This window comes from Vigna angularis, chromosome 6 (assembly GCF_016808095.1).
Source record: "Vigna angularis cultivar LongXiaoDou No.4 chromosome 6, ASM1680809v1, whole genome shotgun sequence".
Lineage (NCBI taxonomy): Eukaryota > Viridiplantae > Streptophyta > Magnoliopsida > Fabales > Fabaceae > Vigna > Vigna angularis.
In genome coordinates, this window is record NC_068975.1 from 23,037,522 (window position 1) to 23,057,985 (window position 20,464).

At 26.5% G+C, this 20,464-nt stretch overlaps 1 protein-coding gene and 1 non-coding gene across 5 annotated transcripts; one reads left to right on the forward strand and one right to left on the reverse strand.

The window, feature by feature from the left end:
• The first annotated feature begins 15,926 nt into the window (after positions 1 to 15,926).
• On the forward strand, positions 15,927 to 15,999 carry TRNAE-CUC (transfer RNA glutamic acid (anticodon CUC)). Its single transcript has one exon. It is a non-coding gene; the product is annotated as a tRNA-Glu (tRNA).
• A 185-nt stretch (positions 16,000 to 16,184) lies between these two features.
• On the reverse strand, positions 16,185 to 20,193 carry LOC108341015 (SAGA-associated factor 11). 4 transcript variants are annotated; one of them, XM_017578618.2, is made up of 5 exons: positions 20,063 to 20,193; positions 18,256 to 18,366; positions 16,929 to 17,240; positions 16,632 to 16,684; positions 16,185 to 16,533 (listed from the first exon to the last, which is right to left on the reverse strand). In XM_017578618.2, the coding sequence occupies exons 2-5, from the start codon at positions 18,295 to 18,297 to the stop codon at positions 16,530 to 16,532; spliced, it is 411 nt and encodes a 136-aa protein (XP_017434107.1). In that variant the 5' UTR covers positions 18,298 to 18,366; positions 20,063 to 20,193; the 3' UTR covers positions 16,185 to 16,529. The 4 variants fall into 4 exon arrangements, with proteins under 4 accessions (XP_017434107.1, XP_017434106.1, XP_017434105.1 ...); XM_017578617.2 differs by having other exon boundaries at positions 16,185 to 16,684; positions 18,256 to 18,322; XM_017578616.2 differs by having other exon boundaries at positions 16,185 to 16,684; positions 18,256 to 18,357.
• Between the last annotated feature and the right edge of the window lie 271 nt (positions 20,194 to 20,464).

Below are 20,464 nucleotides of genomic sequence, written 5' to 3' on the forward strand. Positions count from 1 at the left end.
ATGTTGATAGGAGTGACTCTCTTTCATTAGGTTTGGAAATTCATAATTAGGGTAAAGCAAAACATGGTTTAGTGGGGTTTAACTTTCACTTTCGAATCTAATGTCTAAAGACAAAGGGGCCACCCACGGCCACACAACACAACACAGACACAAACATATCTCAAATAAATTAACACTCAAAATATAAATAAATATAAAAAAAAAAACTCAAGTATTGCATTGTTCCCAAAAGCTTCATTAAATTAATGTCCTGTCATTAACTTATGAATCCCTAATTCCACTTAATTATGTTGCTTTAGCTAACACACCGCTTTGCTTCTACTGTTAACACGTAACCCCACCCATTTCTAATCTTAAATGTTTAATTAGGTTTTGATGGACTAGTCTCCTATATAATATAGGAATGATTAATTTAAATAATCAATTGATGAACGAAGGAATATGTGTTGTTAAATATGGTCAATTAATGAGTAGATTCTCGTTTATGAAAGATATTTAATAGTCTGCCGACTCGTACGGAACAAGATTAAAACTTCATATTTGTAGTCAAGTCACGCGCTTTAGTTTATACAGTGTATATTTTACACTGTTTGAAAGTGGAAGAAAATAAATATATAAAATATAAGTTGTTTGATTTTAGGAAAGTTAATTTTTTGTCATGGTTTTATTTGAATACGAATATATATTTTTCAACAATTTTATATTAAAATAATCCTATTTAAAAATTAAATTATTATTATTATTTTTAAGTGTATGTTTACTTTTTTTTTATCATAATAAAGTAGGCATGCACTGAATAAATCTATTAAAAAATTGAAAGAATTATGAAAATGAAATTAAGTAAAAGAAATTGGTATTAATATTAAAAATTAAAGAAAAGAAAAGAAAAGAAAAGAAGGCATGTCATGTTTGCGATAGGAAAGGTGAGTGAAATTTTTGTTGTAATGCGTCAGCGTCGTACGAAAGGCGTGCAGCGTGGCGTGCGTGAGCCTGAGGTTAACCTAACGTCGATCCACACAAAAACATAATAATACCAAATCTTATTTTAAAGCTATTTTCACTCTCTTTATTTAATATCATATACTTTTTTTAATTGCGTAATTTCTGAAGAAAGGTTTATAATAAAATAAACGTGGACTAAACATAAGAATAATCAATTTTCTGAAGGAGTTAAATTTTTATTAGAATAAAAAAACATATTCTCAATTATTTAGTATTAGAAATTCTCTTATATAGCCCATGTGATGAAAAAAGGATCACGTCCTCTCTTTTTTATCATAATACATATACGAGTTATATTATGAATCAATTTAAAAAATATTTTCTGCATCTAATATTCACAAATCTAATTTACAAGGACTTTAAAAAATGTTAATATTTTGCATAAACAATTTTGATAATCCTGTAGAAAATCCAAATGTTGTAGAGAGCACCTGCATTGTAGATATCTTTAAAAAGTAAATGTAAAAATTACTTTTTTACTTTTTCAAATACTCTTTTACTTTTAAAAAGTCTAAATTTATATATACTCCATCTTTAAAATAATTAATTTGTCATCCAACAATAGAAAACCATGTAAAATCAGTTTTCAATTTTCGAATTATGATATTAAAAGACCAGGTTCATATTGTTTTCAATAATCAAAGGACTAGTTGAACAGATATCTCCTGTGGTTTAGGAAAGTGTTGTCAAATGTTCGGACAACGAAATCTTTGACATTTTGTTTTATATTTTTTAAAAATAAAATGTATACTTTATGTTCTAACTTATTTAATTTTTTTAAAATTAAATTTATTTGTAGCTCATAATTTATTATGTAATTTTATGCAAGTTATAATTTAAAATTACTTGCTCTCTGAGTTTACTTGTTAAGCAATTACTTTTAAATATATAAAGAAAACCCAAGAATATTTTTCTCAAATATCTTGTTCCATTATCATCCCTAGTTATTTTTTTCTAACTACCACTTTGATTAAAATTTGAATAAGAATTGCTACGTACATTTAACAAAAATAATGTTGGTTGATTGATTTATATGTCCGACACTTCTCCTATTTATAAGCAATGGGTTATGCAATAAGTGGCGTATATAATCAGGGATGAAAACAATTGACCAAGAAAATGACTTAATGAAAGTTTAATTTAAATTTGGAATGTGTTTTCTTATCTTTCAAATTCATCTTGCTTTAAATTCACCAAATTTTAATCTAATTATTAGTTTAAATTATGAGTTCTAAGTTACATGTCAATATAATTTCATGCATAACTTAAATTCATTATTGTATAATCCCTTAAAGCATAGAATCAAAATTAATTATAGTTTCAAATTATAATTTTATTTCAATTCATCTAAATAGAAAGTATATTTTAAATCGCATTCTTTTATTTGAGCTGTGTAGAGATTAGAGCATAAATTATAATCGGAAGTTCAATTTTAATTAAGTATGATCATGAATAAAGAAGAAAATCGATTGGGCGGAATGGTTGGTAACAAGTGAAGACAAGAAAGTCATGACGATATTGATGACAAAATTAATCTTAGAAGTCGCGATTCAAATAATAAAATATATATAAAAGAGACTCACTTTGAGTTAAACAATATAATCTGCATAAATTAAATAAGAGCTTTTACAAGTTAATTTATAACAATTACATACATTATATTAAATAATACCTGAAAGTATAAATTTTTTGACAGATATATCTCTAATTTTTTGTAAACAAATACGTAGATTAAATAAGTCAAGTCTTCATGACAAATGTATTTTACAAGCAGATTGAATAATTCCAATTATAGTTTAATTAGACATAACTTTTCGAAACTCTAATTCATTTTTTATTTATCTAAGCACATTGAATAATTATAATATTTTATGTTTGAATAGTTAATTTTTGGTTCTTCAAAAAGGTAATTATAAGGTATATAATTACCGCCGCAAATTTGCATGAACGGTGTGAATACTTGGTTTTACTGATAAGATGCGTGCATGGAAGTCATCTACCTTCGTGCATTTTCTATCTTGGATTATTTAAACTGCATTTAATGGTAAATAATGAATGTGATAAGAGTAAAAGAATATATGCATGTAAAAATGCAAAAAGAATATAAGTAATTATTTGTTGTATATAAATAAAAAATTATTATGATAGCAGAAAGTGTGGGTCCAATGTGGACATGAATTAGAAGCAACAGAAGAATTGGACGGTGGTGGCTGTGCTTCATAACCTTTTTGCATAAAAAAACAAACAAAACCTTCACAATTAGATACACATCAACACCAATCATCATTGCCTCACAAATCAACGTCACACATAGCACACTTTTAAAAATGATTTATTAATGTTTATATAATAATAAAACTAATACAATAATAATGCCTATACATATATATATATATATATATATATATATATATATATATATATATATATATATATATATATATATATATATATATATATATATATATATGCACATTGCGGGTATACATTAGTTTTTAAGAACTTCAAATGTAAATGATTGATTATTGATGATAATCTAAATGAAGAAGTTCAAAAAGTTGAATGTAAGAAATAATATTATAAATCAAGTGTTAAGGTTTTTAGTTAAAGATAATATTAAAATATTTATATATTTCGTTTTAACAATTAGTTTAGGTAAGTATCGTATGATTTGAAATATTTTTGTTTGAGAAAAATTGTATTGATATAGAGATATATTTTTTAAGAATTTTTTTTAAGAGAATATATATGAATCTAAATCTGGTATCAAGTAAATATAAGATAGTTGAGTAATATATAATAAAAAGAATTCATGAACTGGTTTAAAGTTTTAAATTTATCTCAAATTTTGTTATTGTTAAATTTCCTATAAATCTTTTTGAAAGATCCACGACTATCTTCCATTTATTTTTACTATCATTTCATGTTTTTGTTCGGGGAGAAGATAAATATTAAGAAAACATAAAAATCACAATTTTTTTTAAGGAATTTATTTCTTTCAAGATTCAAGAAATACACCAAGAATGAAAGTGTTGTTAATGATAGAAGATTGTTTTAAAAATTAGTTGTAGAGATTACTACATCATGATTGGAACTGAAAGATTAGAATTTATACGTTTAAATCAAAATAAAATTAGATATCCTGTTGATAGTGGCATTGAGAAAAAGTATTTTAAATCCTTATGCCAAATTTCATGCTGTTATGTATGTAGTTCATCCTCTTCTAATTTGTACTATTAATTTGTCTGGTTGTCCCAAAAAAAAAATTAATATAACTACGTTTTTTATTGTTATGCAAGAATATTATATTATAATAAGATAATATTATCAATTAAATTTCCATTTTATGTTTTATTTACAGTCTACTTTATTTCTCGCTTTAATATGTTGTTTAACTTGAAAAAACTAAAAGTTAAGTTATCTTGTAAAAGAAATAGAAATCAAATATCTTATGAAACAAAAAATAAGATACCATTGAGATATTTGAATCTATTTAATTTTTGTTATGAAACGAGGGTATAAATATGAGTCGAAAGTCTTCAATCGATAACATACGAAAAAAAAAATTAGTTCACAAACATTAAGTCATAATGTTTTGAATCGAAGAGATGTCCTAAAAAGTAACTCAAATTTAAGGAAAAAATCATGAGAAATTCAAGCATGATATAAAAATCTCACATACATAAACATACAAACATTAATCTTTAAAGTCTCCAAAATAAAATAAACATAAAAAAACAGTAAACAAACATCTATGGAGACAAAGATGTCAATATTGCAATGAAAAAGACATACTCTTTTGATAAATGTAAAAAAAACGTTTGAAATCTTATAAGGAGGACAATATATCATCTATGGAAACATATGGGTCCATAAAAGCCTTTGGTAGTATGATTTTTTATTCTGTGCATGTATTTTTTATTTTGTATGTAGGTTAGAACATACCAAATGTCTTTTTTATTAATTTATTTATTATTATTGATGAAAAAGGTAAATTTTAAGATTTTGTATTAAAAATAATGTCATATAATTATCTCATTGATCAAAAGTCATTAATATCCTATTATATTTTCCTAAAAGTTTGAACAATAATTTTCACAATATCAAATGTAAGGTAAACTCATACTTTAAGTCACTAATTTTCTTAGTCTATTTTCCTAAAAATTCAAACAATGAGTTTCACAATTTTTTCAGTTTTCCATGATTATGTATTTTTTTCATCTAAGTGAGAATAATTGAGAAACTATTTATCATCCTAAATATTTTCAAAAACAATATTTTAAATTTGGTTATTATTTTTTTAATTAATATAATTTAAAACTACACTAGTTAATGTAAAAAAACAAAAAAAAAATAGTTTCTAACATGTCAAAGTTACATACGGTTGAAAATCTCATGACGACTATAAATAAAACTAATTTCGAGTATATAAATAGATACAAACTTCATCTTATAAGTCGATTTTTTGGGATTGAATCAGGCTTAAAATCGACTTCTTAACATAGTACCATTATGGGTTGAATTATACTTAAAGTTCACTTCTTAATATTTACAATTTTATATATTGTAATTAATCCTTGAACTTTTTTTTATACAAAAACAAATATTTATATTAACACATGGCTTGAACTCTTATTTTATAAATACCTTCTACTTTTAATTAATTGTGATAATAAAAAAATACAATCAACACAAAAAAGTATGAGTAGTAAATATACATATTTTTTGTTTCCTCTTTTTCATCATTATAGCTCATCACATATGTTTCTTTCATTCTCTTTTAAAATAGGTGTACGATTTCCATTTCCCTTCTTAATTATAGTACACTTTTTCTAAATTTTAAATATGTATACAAACTATTGCTCCCACAAATGCATAAAATAATATAATTAAATCATTACGAGTTTGATTTCCATTTTTCTTCCATTAATTAACTGTGCAGGAGATAGTTGAGATGTATAATTGGTTCACGGTTATTTTAATTTAATAAATATTCTTATTGAATACTTACTTTAATTTTAATTAAATTCTACATGATGTTTCTAATATACTAAAAATATATATTTTCCAACTAATAATTGAGAACTAATATATTCTAGATATTTAAGTTATTGAAGTGTGATTAATGGGAAACCAATCACCATGCATATGCATCACTAAAACATTACTCCTAATCATAAAATTAGATTTAGTAAGAGTTGTTATTATATTTTTAGCACCAGTTAAATATGTTGTTTAGTAGCTGTTGAATCATTATTATTTTTATTTCCGTCAATTAATATATTGACATAAAATTTAACACCATAAAAGAATTATAAAGTTGGTTTAATATTATTGTCAGAATAATCATCAATACAATATTATAAAATATATGTTTCATCAATACAATATTATAAAATATATGTTTTATAAAAGAATATATTTCTTTTATAAAAAGAAAAAAAAGCATATTTTTCTTATAAAAATAAGAGAGATAAGCTCTTCTTTAACTACGGTAGTGATGATAAAGAGATTGAATAAGTAATAAACTACTTCAGTCCAAACAAATAAAAGGAATGAAGGAAAAATAACCTATGTAATACGTGAGTGTGAAAAAATGAAAGAGTTGTTAGTGAAAAGAAAAAATAAGATAAAAAAGGAAAATTGTAAAAAATTTAAACTAATTATAAATATAGTATAAATTTAATTTGTTAGTAACATAACATAACTTCCAAAAAAAAAACTACTAAAATATAAGTGTTATTATAAAATATTTTTCTTGTGGTGATTTAACTATATCTCATCAACCAACCTACTTTTCACTATAATTGTAAAAAAATAAAGGACATGGTACGTGCATATTTTTAAAACAGTTGTTAAGGTTTTTTTTTCGTTTGTTAATTTAAAAACTAATGCAGCAGTAACTATTTCATCTATTATGTCCTTAAAAAATAAAAAATAATAAATAGCGGAGAGAAATCACTTGATAGGATAAATAAAGGTTATAAGAAAAAAAATTAACACATAAAAGAGATATCATTAATTGTACTTTAATTTTTATGCCAAATTCAAACACTTAATTAGCATTGATTTTCTTGTACATAGATGATGCTTATATATTTTAGATAAAAACACCCAAATATATATCCAGACAATGAATATTAATATTGGGAGAATGTATTTCTGTTTAGAGTTATTATATCCTAATGATAAAATTACTATTAGAGATCTTACATTGTTTATATACATGATAAAATTATAATGAATAAATAAGTATAAATGTCATTTTATGAAAAGACATATAAGCGAAATTTATTAGTTTATAATATCTTTTATTAATATTGGATTTTATTTAGTCACACTTTTTATTTAAAATTTTATAGATATTTCGTATTAATTATACATAAGAATATTTGTTTAATTCAAATCTTATAAAACTGAGTTATAAAATAAAATTTGTTTTTATTTGTATATGTTAAATTAGTTTTATATCTAATCGATATAAAATTTTGAATGATTAAATTATAAAATATAAAAAGATAAGTATAATACAAAATTTACTTTATTAAATCCGTTTTATATATTTTTTATAATGAAGTAATGATTGTATAAAAAAGAACATTACTTAATAGTGTGAATAAACAATGACAACATATTACACTTAAAAATTAAAGGGTTAAATTAAACAAGATACTAGCTTTGATAGAAAAGTGATCCACAAAGCATAAGCATGTTGAAGCCTTCATCCTTTTGTCTTTTTCTTGGCTTTTGTGTATAGCCTTTACAAACATACACTTAGCTTTTAACCCTCTTTGTTCCTTCCAACTACCTTCCTTTTACTCACTAATCATAAGAACCCCATTGTTAATGGAAAAGACACGTGGCGCCAAAACGTGTTGCAATGTCCAATGGGGAAGCTCACACGTGTACATGAATGGGGTTGGGTCCCACCACTGAATTGGATGAAGGAGAAAGAAAAAATTGTAGTGGGAGGTTCCCTTAGGTTAATGATTGTATTCTCCACAACAAGTGTACCACCTGTCTTGTTGTGCCTTTCTTTGCATGCATTATGTTGTCCTCCTCTTCACACCTTTGGATGGTTACTTTTGGAGTTTGCATTCACAATGTGCCCCATGACTCCTTGATGTGGGACCCACTTTTTCTCTTCTCTTCTAAACCCTAAGTGGGAAACTGGGTCCCACCCAATTCCAACAAATCTTCTTTGTTTTTTCTTTGGACTCTTCTCTCATACTTTCTCTCATCGTCCATCTTCAACATTCATAATGACTTTCTTTTCTTCTCTCTTTTATCTTTAAAAAAAATTTCATTCTCACACAATCTCCATTGTCAAGCTTATAATGATCTTATAGGAGATGAAATAATATATTTACACAAATCTCGTTATGATAAACTTTATTATTATAGTAAAAAATAAACTTTAAACTTAACTTAATTTTACAAAATTAACTTATAAAATAAAGTTTACACCCATTTATATATATTGTAAATTGATTTTATTTCTAATTGATGTAAAACTTTCAATACAAATATATTACTATTGCTCCTTTTTGGTGTGCTGCTTCATGCCTTCCTAGTTAATTATTTTATTGTCATATTAATGTGTTTAATTTCCATAGACACTTTATGTTATATATACAATATCTTCCATGGATCGTGTTTATCCACTTAGGTGCAGAATTCAATCATGCCTATATGGCACAGGAGTGCTGCAAATTTCAAAAAGCATGCATCTAAACTGTTTCTTTCTTATTAAAAACTGTGCTATATAGTGAAAGATTTAGGGTTTAGTTATTACAAGAAATGTACACTGTTTGAAAATTGCATATCGGAAAGAAGTTTTGTTGATCAAATTCATGGTAAAATTCACAAAATAGAAAAATAATCATTTTAATCATAATCACACCCACACATAAATAAGATAAGAGTGCAAACAAAAACATACCACAAATTTAACATAAGACACTTCAAGTTAGATTCATTAATACTCAATAAAACTATTATTAATTAACGAATATTTCTCTTTTTTCACAAAATTACAAACTTTCAAACAATTATACTCAATAATTTACAATTCTCAAATCAATTTTTCATTTTTATCGTATTTTTCTACGACTATGTAATATTTTGAAGTAAAATTTTGATAAATACTAATTTACAAACCAATATATATTGGTTTTTTAATCTTTTAATTTTAAATTTTTTGTAATATTAAATTCTCTTACTGTAATTTTTTTATTTTGTAACATAAATATTTTGAATATATAAGGGAATAAACGAGTATAAATATATTTATTATTTGAAAAAAAATGAAACACAGATTTTATTTTCATCACATGTCATAAACAAAGATAAGTGCAGTTGCTATTCCACTATAAATGCATAGTTTACATTAACAGTTAACATCGTTATATATTATTGTTATACATGTATGTAGCTAATGAGCAAACATATATCGAAAATGGCATCTTAAAATCAAATTTTTATTAAGCAAACATTAACTTTCACGTCATGAAGTTTGCAAAAATTATGCCAGAATGTTTAAAGCTTGCGATTTAAAGTTTTATTGTTATTATGTCATGTGATATTATCTTATAATAATATTGTAATTTTTTTTATACTTATATCATTTAGTAATATCTTATTAAAATAAAACTTTACTAATTAAACTCTGTTAGATTAACATTTTTATGAAAATATAATTAGAAAAAGGATTTATACTTCATAACACCACGTTCATTATAATATATAGGTATACTAAAATTTAAATAAATAGATATCGACAATCACATTGTATGTTTATGAATGTATGAAATATAAAAAGATAAATAGCTGGTTGCATGATCATAAAACTAATAAAAATTATTGATTGTTTTACTTTTGTTAAATTTACATTTTACAAAATAGCTTATTAAATATTAGATATTTTAAGGTATTGTTCATTTTATTATCTGAAAATATATTTAGAATAAAATTATATTTAGAATATAATTATTTGTTTTTGAAAATATAACACAACCAAATTAAACTAATTACATTTATAATTGTTTCATACACATATTATTTAATTGAAAATATGATTAGAGATCACAAATTAATAGAAAAAAAGGAAATTATGTAGGAATAATTTAATTGGATGAATGGGAGGTATAAAAGATGGTGGCATTTTGTTGCTTTAATGACTTCGCCTATTTACGTGTCCAAAAATAGATAATCTTACAAAGATTTCAATCACTTTCACGCTTATCTAGATCTTTTCCCATGATTTCCTCCTACACAGTCCTATTGGCCCTCACTTTTTTCAATCCTTTTTTGCTGGTGATTGTTATTCTTCCTTCTTCATCAACAATTGTGGTACATAAAGGAAAGAAGAGCAATATAAAAGAAAAGTTGCCTATAGATTATGCAATGTTTAAAGATTTACAATCTTTTGAGGCTCTCTTTTCTATTTCACACATACTTCACTTTGATTGTCGAACCAAATTGTTCATAAACTATACATATAAATATAAAGTATATAACGATTATAACAGATATGATAATATAATTAACCACTCCTATAGAAAGAAAATAAAAGATGAACAGTCTTTCTAGTACAGTAAATAATGTCACTGTCGATATTATGTCGTCGTGAAAAATTTAATTTAAATTATTATAGGTAAGTGATTATCTCGTAATTATTGTAAATTATGTGTCGTAAAAACATTAACTTAAATCATTATAGGTAGGTTATTATCGTAATTGTTGTAAATCACGCCAATGTTATTTACTTTGTTATACAAATAAATTAATCAAAATAATTAAAATTTTAAACTAAGTTATCATGACGGTTCTTTCCTTAACTGTCGTGATATTTTAAAGTGAAATTCAAATAATTTGGGTCTCGCAAACATATATTACGACGATCTTTGCTATAAACATCATGAAAGTAACATATACTATGATGTTTTTGTCATAACTATGGTGAAAGTTTAGATTTTTTTAAATAATCTTTTTTCATTTTTGTTTTACCCAAAACCTGTCAAAAGTAAAAAAAAAATGCAATCAGCTCAAACACGTATAATAACTAAATTTAACTATTAATTTCTAAATTCTTATATCTAAAAAGAAAATACTTTGCCCATGTTTTCTAAACATTGGATAATGCTTTGAAATTCATTGGTTGTTCATCAACAAAATTTTGCGAAAGCAAATTGAAGTTAAAATTATTACATATGAAAATGAATTAGGACATATGTTTAAATGAGGATATATCATATATATTATCTCATCCAAACTGCTTTCATAACTGATTTTCACAACGGTTGTCATCCATTGCATGACATAGTAGTCACGCTCAAAATTATGAGTTTGTTTATTGCATTATAACATAGTTAAACTTAGATAAATTATATGAGACAACGACGTCTTGGTGAGAGAGGTGGAAACTTTACTGGTTCAAAATGAACAACAAAATGAGGTGATGATGGTAGAAGAATGATGACTAAAAAACTGACTAAGAGAGACGAAATAATATGACAGAGGAAAAATGATCTACTGTAAACTTGCTATGAAAATAGGGTGCTGATGTAGTGTGCTTCAATGATGGACGAAAGAAAAATTGTGCATATGCAATGGAAAGATAAACCTTTTTTATCCTCGTCAACTATATCACGACGATTAAGTAACCAAGTCGTTTTTATTTTTAGTTTCACAATGATTCTATGTCAAACCGTCATGGGATTTTTGAAACTTTCATGATGATTTCTAAGAAAATCATCATCATTTGTTTTTTTTTTCAAAATTTTAACTTCGTTGTATTTACAATATGTTATTGTGTATATGTTAGAGAACGATAAAGTTCGTAAATCAACATTGTTGATGATACATTTTGCACTAGTAAATTATTTACTAAGTGATATAGACTCTTTCTATACTAGTATTATAATAATATTAAGATATTTAAGTTTGAGACTAAATTTTATATTAAATAAAAAAAATGGAGTAATATACAAAAAAAATTCATAAACATATAATCAGAGTTTTAGATTTAATCTTAGAGTTTTATATTGAAGGAAGTATTTTATGATTTATGTATTAAAGACTTCAAATGTATCATTATATATGTAGTTTACGAAATGCTTATTCGAGTATGTATGTACATGGAAAAGAAATGTAACTATGTGTAAAAAATCCATTAAAAGTGTTAAACAGATTTAAAGAAAATAGACCAAAAAAAATGACACAAAAGCAAAGAGGGTTGGAACAGGTAAAGCAAGAAGAAGACATAGGGCACATCAAAAGCAATGGAAGCAGTTAAATTAGTACGGAGTACAGAGATCACGTCTTTAACTTTTTACTCGTTTATCAATGGCCTTTGAGCAATGATAATAATAGCTACACCAAACAGACCTTTATTTATTTAATAATAAAATTATTATTTTTTCTATGTGGGGATCCAAAATAATGCTTGCTTGCGTGAATAGGCAATTGCTGGTTGGGTTGGTTGTCATGGGATACATACAAAAGCATCATATTCCCTACCCAAACTTTTGTTCTTTTTATTTTATTTTTGTGAGTTTAAAGTTGTTTGAGGCAGTATTTTTGTTGTGTTGTGGTCCTTGCTTCAGTTGATAACATATATTATATTATTGAAATGATGGAATGCGATATTCATGAACCCAAAGAAGGCAAAAATGGAGATGACAATGATCAATGATTGATTGATACGTAGGCAAGCATTTTGAGCTCCCTAGATTTTCCATCCTCTACATTATTAACGACTTAAAATAGTTTTAAATCGGAGAAACCAAAACTGAAAATTCATCCTAAAAGAAAAAAACATTTGGGGTGTGGAAAGAAAAAGATGAGGACAAAACACAGGACTGGTGTCTGAGGAAGGTTGATATAAATGTTTAGGCATAAGATGGTGCAGAAGTTAGCAATTGGATGGAATAGATTATCTGACGATGACAATTACCTAAGTTTAAGATATTGAAAACTAGGGTTATCTGAATTGATATTTGATAGCGAAGTTTAGAGGAAACAAAGGGTTTGATTAGGGTTTTGGAGGGTATTCGAGAAGGGAAAGCATTTTGGATGCTTTGTGATATGAATGAACAGTATTAGCAGCAGAACTTGACCTTATTTATTAATGGAAGGGACCCGTTTGGTTTTCTCTCTCAGATGTTGTCTTCAACATCAGAATGGAAATTCTTTCACACGAATAACAAAGCACTGCACAATTTCTTCTTTTACAAAGTCTCCATCTTATGATCTTCCCTCTGTCATCAGTCAAACTTCCTCCGCTTATTATTATTATTATTGCACCCAATTCCACTTCAACTTCTCAGCCTTTGCTTTTCTAACCAAATTTCACTAACTCATTTTCCTCAGGATAATGTCATTGATGCAAAATCAACTTCTTTTAGGTTTACAGAAAAAGAGGATAACTAAAGATACAAAAGAAAATATTTTTTTAACAACTTTTTTTTGATATTTTTTTTACAAGGTAATTTATGATTGATTCATTTTAAATATATAAACCAATAAAATATAGTAACACATAGTTTATTATCAAAAAATTATTAAAAAAATTGTTATAATATAAAAAACCAATAAAACATAAAAAATTAACGTCATTTTCAACTTAAACGGTTAAGACAATAAATTAATACATTTTTATTTTTAGATGATACTTTATTTTGTTATTTTTATTTTATGTATAACTTAAATTCATATTTAAATTGAAATTCTAACATATAGAAGTTGAAATGCTAACATATTTTGTTATAATTTAAGATTTAGACTTTGAACTGGTTTAAAATTTTAACTGAAGATAGAAAAGCTTGTGTAAAGATATTTAAGAAAATAATCATTTTTTACACTTTAAATGTATTAGTTTGAATTTATTTTATAATAGACATAATAAGAGTGCGTTTAGTTTTGTTTTGGAACTTGTCTTGTAATTTTTTGGTCCTAAGTTTGATTAATCTGTGATTTTTGTTTTTTATTTTTAATATATTTTTTGATATGATGATAAATGATAGATGTATTTTAAAATATTTGTATAGTTAAGACGTTATGCTACATATTAATACCTAAAATGACTTTTTAATTTTTTAAAAATTTTAATCGAGATAATTTATATAAAAAGATATACGTTCTTCAATATGGAGTAAATAAATCAGGAAAGCATTTCACTAACATTTATTTAAGTTAGCTTTTAAATCATTATCACTAAATTTTATTAATTTTATATGGTATATATATAGGTGATGGGATCATTATAAAAATTTTAACGTCATTATAAATTTTAAATATGTAGAAGTATAAAGTGATGAATTTTAAGATAGCTAGTATGACACATAAACATATATATGTAGAAGTATAAAGTGATGAATTTAGGAAAAAATGTGTATATTGAGATGTGGATGTTGGTTGTGAAGTGTGTAGAAGGAGAAATTGTTTATATTTATTTTGGTATATAATGATAATAATAGTGTAATTAATTAATGGATTTCCATGATTAATTATCAATGCAGAAGATTAGATAATGGAGATGATTTATGGGAACACGTCATGTTTCCATCTGTAAGAAATGCAACCAATCCATGGAAGAGAGCGTCACAATCAGAAGCCATATTCACCAAAATTTCAATCCAAGTGGCCACAGTTAGTGTCTTTATATTGCTTCAAATTGAAATGAACCACTCTTCTCTCTAAGAAAGACTACATGATAATGAGATTAAAAGTAGTGGACACATATATCTGTCTCTACCATTTTTGGCAAGAAAAACTAGATGGGAATGGGATTAAAATCATCTCTCTCATTTCTCAACAATTATATATCTTTCTCTGTTTACCTTTTTAGTTTAAAATTAAATACTTCATCAAATCCAATTATTATAAATAAAATAGGTTTAAGTTACTCATACATTTTTATAAATGACTCTATATTAGATTTTATTTCAGATTTTTTATTTTTTAATTAAGTGTCTAATTTTTTAATTGACCGAATGACGTACATGAGTGTTATTTTATCATATTATCTTGTTTATTTTTATTTACATATTAAAAAAAATTAAAAATAACGTTTTATAATTAATATAAAATGATAATTATTAATATAAAATAATAAATAATTTTTAATTTTTTATTAAAAATGTTTTGTATAATAATATGTATATGAATGATTATGACAATCAATATCCATTGGTCGTAATTACCGTTACATGGAAAACGTTAAAAAGTATGACCATATGATTATCTAATATGTTTTTAACTAAAGTAATAATATTCATTTTTTGTTTTATATTATAAAAATATTGTTTTTCATTAATCAAAAAAATTTCTTAACAATGAGACAACTAACTAAGTAGATGATGAAATAAAATGGCAATCACGTCACTCAATTAAAAAAATAAAACTAATTTAATAGTATAAAAATTTAAATACTAAATAAAAAAATGTAATATAAAATACTCAGATTTACAATAAAATTATAACTTTCTTTAACATACCTATTTCAAAATCACGAATGCAAATCATTTGATCTATTTCCTCCTGTTGTGCTACAAATAAATATTTACAGTGTACTTTCTTTTATCTATTATATATATATATATATATATATATATATATATATATATATATATATATATATATATATATATATAATGATATAATTTTGAATTAGTTTTTCAGGTATATATTATAGTTTTCTCTTTATTATGATAGCGTTGGGATAATTATTAGTGTTTCCATTAGTGTAAATGGTGTTTCTGTAATTATAAAATGTGTTTAATTTTTTTTGTTGCCTAAAAGTCTAAAGTTGTTTAGGTTTTTTACCTTTCTTATTTTATTTAAACGCCTCCATAACAACGGAACGTGATAAAAGTTTATTTCTATTAGTTTTAAATATGTGCAGTTGTTAATATTCACAAGAATCCGTTGTAGTCTAGTTGGTCAGGATATTCGGCTCTCACCCGAAAGACCCGGGTTCAAGTCCCGGCAACGGAATTTTTATATTTTTGCACACTATTTCTTTAAACGATACACTCCAAAAACTCTATCATGATATTCATCTCAAGATTTTCTCAACACCTTATCCATGACTACATAGTTGCATAAGATATATCTAAGCTAACAGTTGGTAAAATTAAAAACAAAATTACAATGAAAAGTCACTTTATATTTTTGAACACTTTCTTTAAACGATACACTCCAAAAACTCTATCATAATATTCATCTCAAGATTTTCTCAACACCTTATCCATGAGTACATAGTTGCATAAGATATATCTAAGCTAACAGTTGGTAAAATTAAAAACAAAATTACAATGAAAAGTCACTGAAAAGTAAAGCTATTTTGTAAAGAAGGTACAGAGCATGAAGGAAACTTGTTTGAAACATTATTTTGAAACACAAAATCCAACTGAGCTATCATCTCCCAGAGAAACAGGTTGAAGGTGTGACATAAATTCTGAATGCTGGTAGCCATCAGACATGAACTAGTTCATCATGACTCCAATGTTCCATTTGAGTGCTCCTCACCTGCAAAATTGGAGGTTCCATTTGGCAACCGATTCATGCTGTTTGTAGAATAATTTGAAGATGGTGAGTGTGCAGAAAGAGGACTGCTTCGTGAATACCGGTTCTGAGCAACTGTGCTGCTCCTTGTTACTTTCAGACGAGCCTTCCTACCCTGAATGAAGCATGCAAGCATTTCCATGGTAGGAAAATGACATGTGAGAAAACCACAAGGCTCAAATGCATGCATGTTTGGAGATTAAAAAGCCAAAATTTCAAAGTGGTTTAATTCGGGTACATGGATTAACCGATAAAAGCTGTTCTTTTTAGTTTCTGATTACTCTAAAAAGCTGAAATAAATGAATGGAAAACTAAAACATTAGAGGAAATAATTTCATTGTAGAAGATAAAAGAATAACCTTCCCCATGCACTTCTCCAAATGAGGAGCAAATCTTCCAGCCATGATAGATCGACCACAATTCATGCACTGAAATATTTCATTTGCAACAGGAGGATGGGTTTGTCCGAATATGTCAACCACATACTTGCCATTTGCGTCATTACTATTACTAGGATCAGCCACCCTAACTCTGGCTTGTGCTGACAGCTTCAATTCTTCATCTTCTTCTTCCAAATTAGAATCAAGTCCAAGCCTTGCTACTCTGTGACACTCTGATGCCACATCAACTATGATGGAATCAAGGAGATCCAAGAAAAAGTGAGATGAAAGCTGCAAAACATCCCAATATAAGCAAATAATCATAAATATATATATATATATATATATATATATATATATATATATATATATATATATAATAGAAAAACACATGTATTACTTTAAATGCTTCAATTCACTGAGACATGAGTAACTACTTTAGGCTCATGCATGTGAGAGTTAATCCACAATAAAAAGAAATACAAGAATGATTACGGTATTCTACTAAGACTAGTATCTAACTCCATTTAGTGTATTTGATTTTTTTAAGGAAACAAATAAGGGATGAAGAGTGGCATTTATGAATTCCTCCATCCTTATTCTAAAAGAAAGATATTATGTAAGACACAAGGGTTCGATGTTGATGATAGACTCCCCACTTCATGCATATCATCGTTCTCTGGAAAAGAAAACAAAAAACAATTGATGATTTTTAAGGGGAATTCTGATGCACAGGGTCAGAAACCATGCTCTGCAGCCAATGTAACAAACATGAAACAATTTGATGAATTCACAATTCTTCTTGCTTTATTAGACTATTGCTCTCATCTACATAAAACACCAGTTGTTTTTTGAATCCAAAGTTCTTTCTTTCATTCAATTATTGATCTTAATGTCATCTTCATCTTCCTCTTCATTGTTGATCATAACCACAAGGGAAAATGCACCATTCTTGGGTATGTTATGTTTCAACATTATATTTTCAGCAGTTAATTTTAGAAGGGAAATAAAGAACAGGAAAAGAACATCGAACGCAAAGTCATAGATATATAAATTAGTTAATGAAAGACAAATGGAGCTTAACCATTGACATTTTCTCTTTTGAAAGGGATTCCTAAATTTATAACTACCAGTACAATCCCAAATCTTTTTAGGAGAATGTAAACTGAAAGTTGAAATGTACTCAAACATTGTTTGCAACAAAAGTTAGTTGGACAGCCAAATGTGCTAGGAATTTGAATCAAAATCTATTATTTAATTATTGTTGCAACCATAAAGCACGTTTAATCAGAATTGAAGAGCACACCTGGGAATGTGGCGACAAGTCTTCCTCCTTAGGAACAGACATGAGTCTTGAACAAGGCTTTTCGATCCTAATTTACACCAATTACTGGTGAAAGTCAAAGGACTACAAAAACTTTGAGGAAGTATAAAATGAATAAGACAAGAACTAAAGAACCAAAATAATAACAAAAGGAAACAATATTACATCTGCGTGACTGGAACCTATTGTTAATAGTTAATTTGATTTTGATCTTTCAAAATATGTCAAGACATCATTCAAAAACCTTTAAAGACAGCAAGACATTGTACATGCTTAAGAAGGCATGGTTTGGTCATGAAACAAGTGATAAAAATTTCATAGTGTAAAGTTCAACCAGCAGACTCTCCGAAAATAATATTCATGATGGAAATAAGAAAATTCAACCGGTTAAAAGAAAAAGTTGTGACTTCAGGAATCATATTGAATGTATTACGTGGGTATAATCAATGAGGATAAAAAAACGAAACAAGGATTACTCCAAGTAATTAGAGTGTCAAGTGATTGACAATTTGTATCCAAATTTACAATAAGATAGTCATAAACTTTCATCATCATTCTAAGTGTCTACATACACAAAAGGTGGTGGAGGATTTAATTCAACACTGACTACAAAATACAGTTTAACCATAACCCTGTAACATGTTTATCATATACATTCTACACCCTTTGTCTCAATTTCAGCCAAGGTCTCTGTATTATCTTTTTCCCCTTTCATTATTCAGAGGTAGAATGACCTATCAATTTTCAGTTTCACATAAATATTCATTCAAAAACTTAAAATCCACATGTCTTGAAATTCTCCTGAATCATATAATTTTAGTTTGGATCTAACTCAATTCTACAAGATGAACTTTTAAGCAAAAGGTTGGCTCTTATATATTTTAATTTGAAATATTACTACTTGATATTGAATTTTAAACATCCCCCTTTTATGAACATTCGGAATATAATGCTTGTAGGACGGGACAAGTATAGATTATCTGTTAAGAGGTGGTTTGATAGACTCAACAACAATTGCTTTGACAAACTCTCATATCATCTTAGAATTTAAATTTAAGTATAACTTATCCTTTCAAAAAGGGTTCGCAAGTGAGTGTTAACCTCCACTACATTAATTTGTGTATATGATTAATGTGGAATCTGTAACACTGATCTCCATAATAAACAAGAAAAAAAAATGAGCAACTTAATCATTCTCAACCTAAACTTCAACAATGACAAATGGAGAAATATCTTGCAATCTCTCTGATCCAATGTAATTTCAATTCACTTAATATATTCCATTTCTTTTTTCACTTTCCTTATGGGACAGAAAGAGGCCAGCTATTTCAATATCTCAACTAGACAGATTTTTCTTTCACTGCAAATGCATGAAAGAACATATCCTCCACTTTTAATCTCTGATGTCTAGTTCAACCCCTACACACACACTCACAATTTTAACATCTAAATCATAAATTGGCCCTTGCTTCTTGACATGGAGGTGGCAATTACTCTACAACAACCAAAGTGATGCATAATTGATCATAACAACAATTGAAAAGAGAAAAACCAATTACCCTCGTAGCAAAGATAACTAACTGACACCAATCTCCGCCAAAGTGTTCCCAAAATCCAGAGGACAATTATTTATACATTCAAGAAATTTCCAGAAACCCATTAAAAGGAAATGGTTAAGTGAACTGAAAAAAGTATAAAAGATTTCAAAGAAACAAAAAGGGAAGAGCGTAACATGAACAGAGAGAAAAAAGAATAGAGCTTGTTGTGGCAGATGAAGTAAAGTTTGAACCTTTAAGATCGTGAGAGAGAGAGAGATCACGAGGAATCGTCAAAAGGAGAAGCGAGGGCTAACGGTGATTCACAGTGCCAACCCCTCAACTGGGGCACTCAATGGGTACAATTTCCAAAGTCAAAAAGTTTTGGGCTAGAAAATAAATTTTAAAAGTACATTATATATTTAGTCCCTCAAATATTATTATTTGTTCCGCTTGTCTGAGACGGTGGATTTTTTTTTTCACTGAAAAATTAAAAAAAAAAGTTAACAAACCAACCTTACATTTTTTTTTAATTCACCATTTTTCCTGACATTCTAAATATCTCACTGTTTATTTTAATTTTCGTCACCTAATTACTCTTTCACTCCGTTGTTTTCTTTCTCGCATCATTAGTGAAATTATATAAACAATTTTTA

Coding starts and splice junctions, on each gene's coding strand:
- LOC108341015 (XM_017578617.2), bottom strand. CDS start 18,297: ATGTCTGTTCCTAAGGAGGAAGACTTGTCGCCACATTCCCAG. Junction 17,241..18,255: donor ACTTGTCGCCACATTCCCAG/GTGTGCTCTTCA, acceptor GATGTTTTGCAG/CTTTCATCTCACTTTTTCTT. Junction 16,685..16,928: donor TGGAGAAGTGCATGGGGAAG/GTTATTCTTTTA, acceptor TGCTTCATTCAG/GGTAGGAAGGCTCGTCTGAA.